This window comes from Penaeus monodon, chromosome 24 (genome assembly GCF_015228065.2).
Source record: "Penaeus monodon isolate SGIC_2016 chromosome 24, NSTDA_Pmon_1, whole genome shotgun sequence".
NCBI lineage: Eukaryota > Metazoa > Arthropoda > Malacostraca > Decapoda > Penaeidae > Penaeus > Penaeus monodon.
Genome location: NC_051409.1, coordinates 4,708,503 through 4,709,676, shown reverse-complemented (window position 1 = coordinate 4,709,676; position 1,174 = coordinate 4,708,503). Strand labels below are relative to the sequence as shown.

The window sequence follows — 1,174 nt, the reverse complement described above, 5'->3', positions numbered from 1 at the left end:
AAGAAAATACTGATAGGCAACCGTGCTTACTTACAAATAAACTAGAACAAACAAGGCGTTGATAAACTCTTAGGTTAATGTCCTCCACACCCACTTCCCGGCGTTCCGTCCTCTCTTTACGCCGCACGGATGAGCAACTTCAGCCAGTCAACCACTGCTCATGCCTTGACCAACAATGACACTCTACTTTGACTGGCAGAGAACAGCTGGATGCAGCACCTAAATCACTTGTGGCTGTTCAGGGATGAGCGACGTGAAAAGGGAGGTAAGGAAGGTCCACGAGAGGGCAAGGATGGAGGGCCTAACTGGTATCTCCTCAACTACCCTATCTGTCCCTTCATTACCCTGAGTGTTCCCTTGGTTGTCGCCAGCACCAGCCTCTTCCTCTCCTGGATTTCTCGCCTCTCCCAGAATTTCTTCACCTTGATTTCTCGCCTCCGCAGGGACATCATTGTTGTTATTATTATTGTTTATATTGTTGTTTCTATCGTCCTGGATGTTGTCATTTTCGTTTTCGTTCTCGTCAGCTTCGCGCGGTTGCTCTACTCGCCGTGCAGGTGTGAACCAGCCGGCTTGGTATCTTGAAACAGACAGACAAATGCAATTACAATCAAGGATGCCCTCAGGCTTTGTTCACAATACTTGTGATTCAACAAGCCAACTCAAATTAGAACTTATTATTTTCTATAAAAGTAACCTTTGCCACAAAAAAAAAATTTCAATCAGTATAAAAAAAAACTTCTCCCCAAACAAAGAAATACTCACAGGTATAACAACATGGCGATGCAGACAACAATCATGAACCTAGAGACAGTAGAATAGAAGTAGACAATCGACAGAAGCACAACCATCCGCGAGAGAACGTAGATCCAGTCCAACCAGTCACGGCCCATGCCCTCGTCATCATCGTCATCATCGACTTCACCACCTGGCAGAGGGACAAAGTAGATTTGTTTTTTAAACACCCATTTATTAAGCACAAGAATCTTACTGAAATTAGATTACCCTCTTTTTCTGAATCAGGAAGGAATTAATATGAATTACTATGTACTGTATTTCAATCACTGTCTTTTCCACCTTACAACTGTTATATGTTAGTAAGCTATTCCTACATAAATTTCTGGTAAAAACCCTATGCAAATCAGACTTTCCTACCTTGAGCATTCATTCGAAT

The 1,174-nt window shown here is 42.7% G+C and overlaps 1 protein-coding gene across 1 annotated transcript in view; it reads right to left on the bottom strand.

Annotated features, from left to right (window-relative positions):
* LOC119588491 (homocysteine-responsive endoplasmic reticulum-resident ubiquitin-like domain member 2 protein) overlaps positions 1–1,174 on the bottom strand; it is a gene marked incomplete in the record, with an annotated part of 11,397 nt that overhangs the window by 1,035 nt on the left and 9,188 nt on the right. The window contains 3 exon segments of the mRNA XM_037937135.1: positions 1–580; positions 766–928; positions 1,156–1,174. Of these exon segments, the coding sequence (XP_037793063.1) occupies positions 220–580; positions 766–928; positions 1,156–1,174 (543 nt within the window).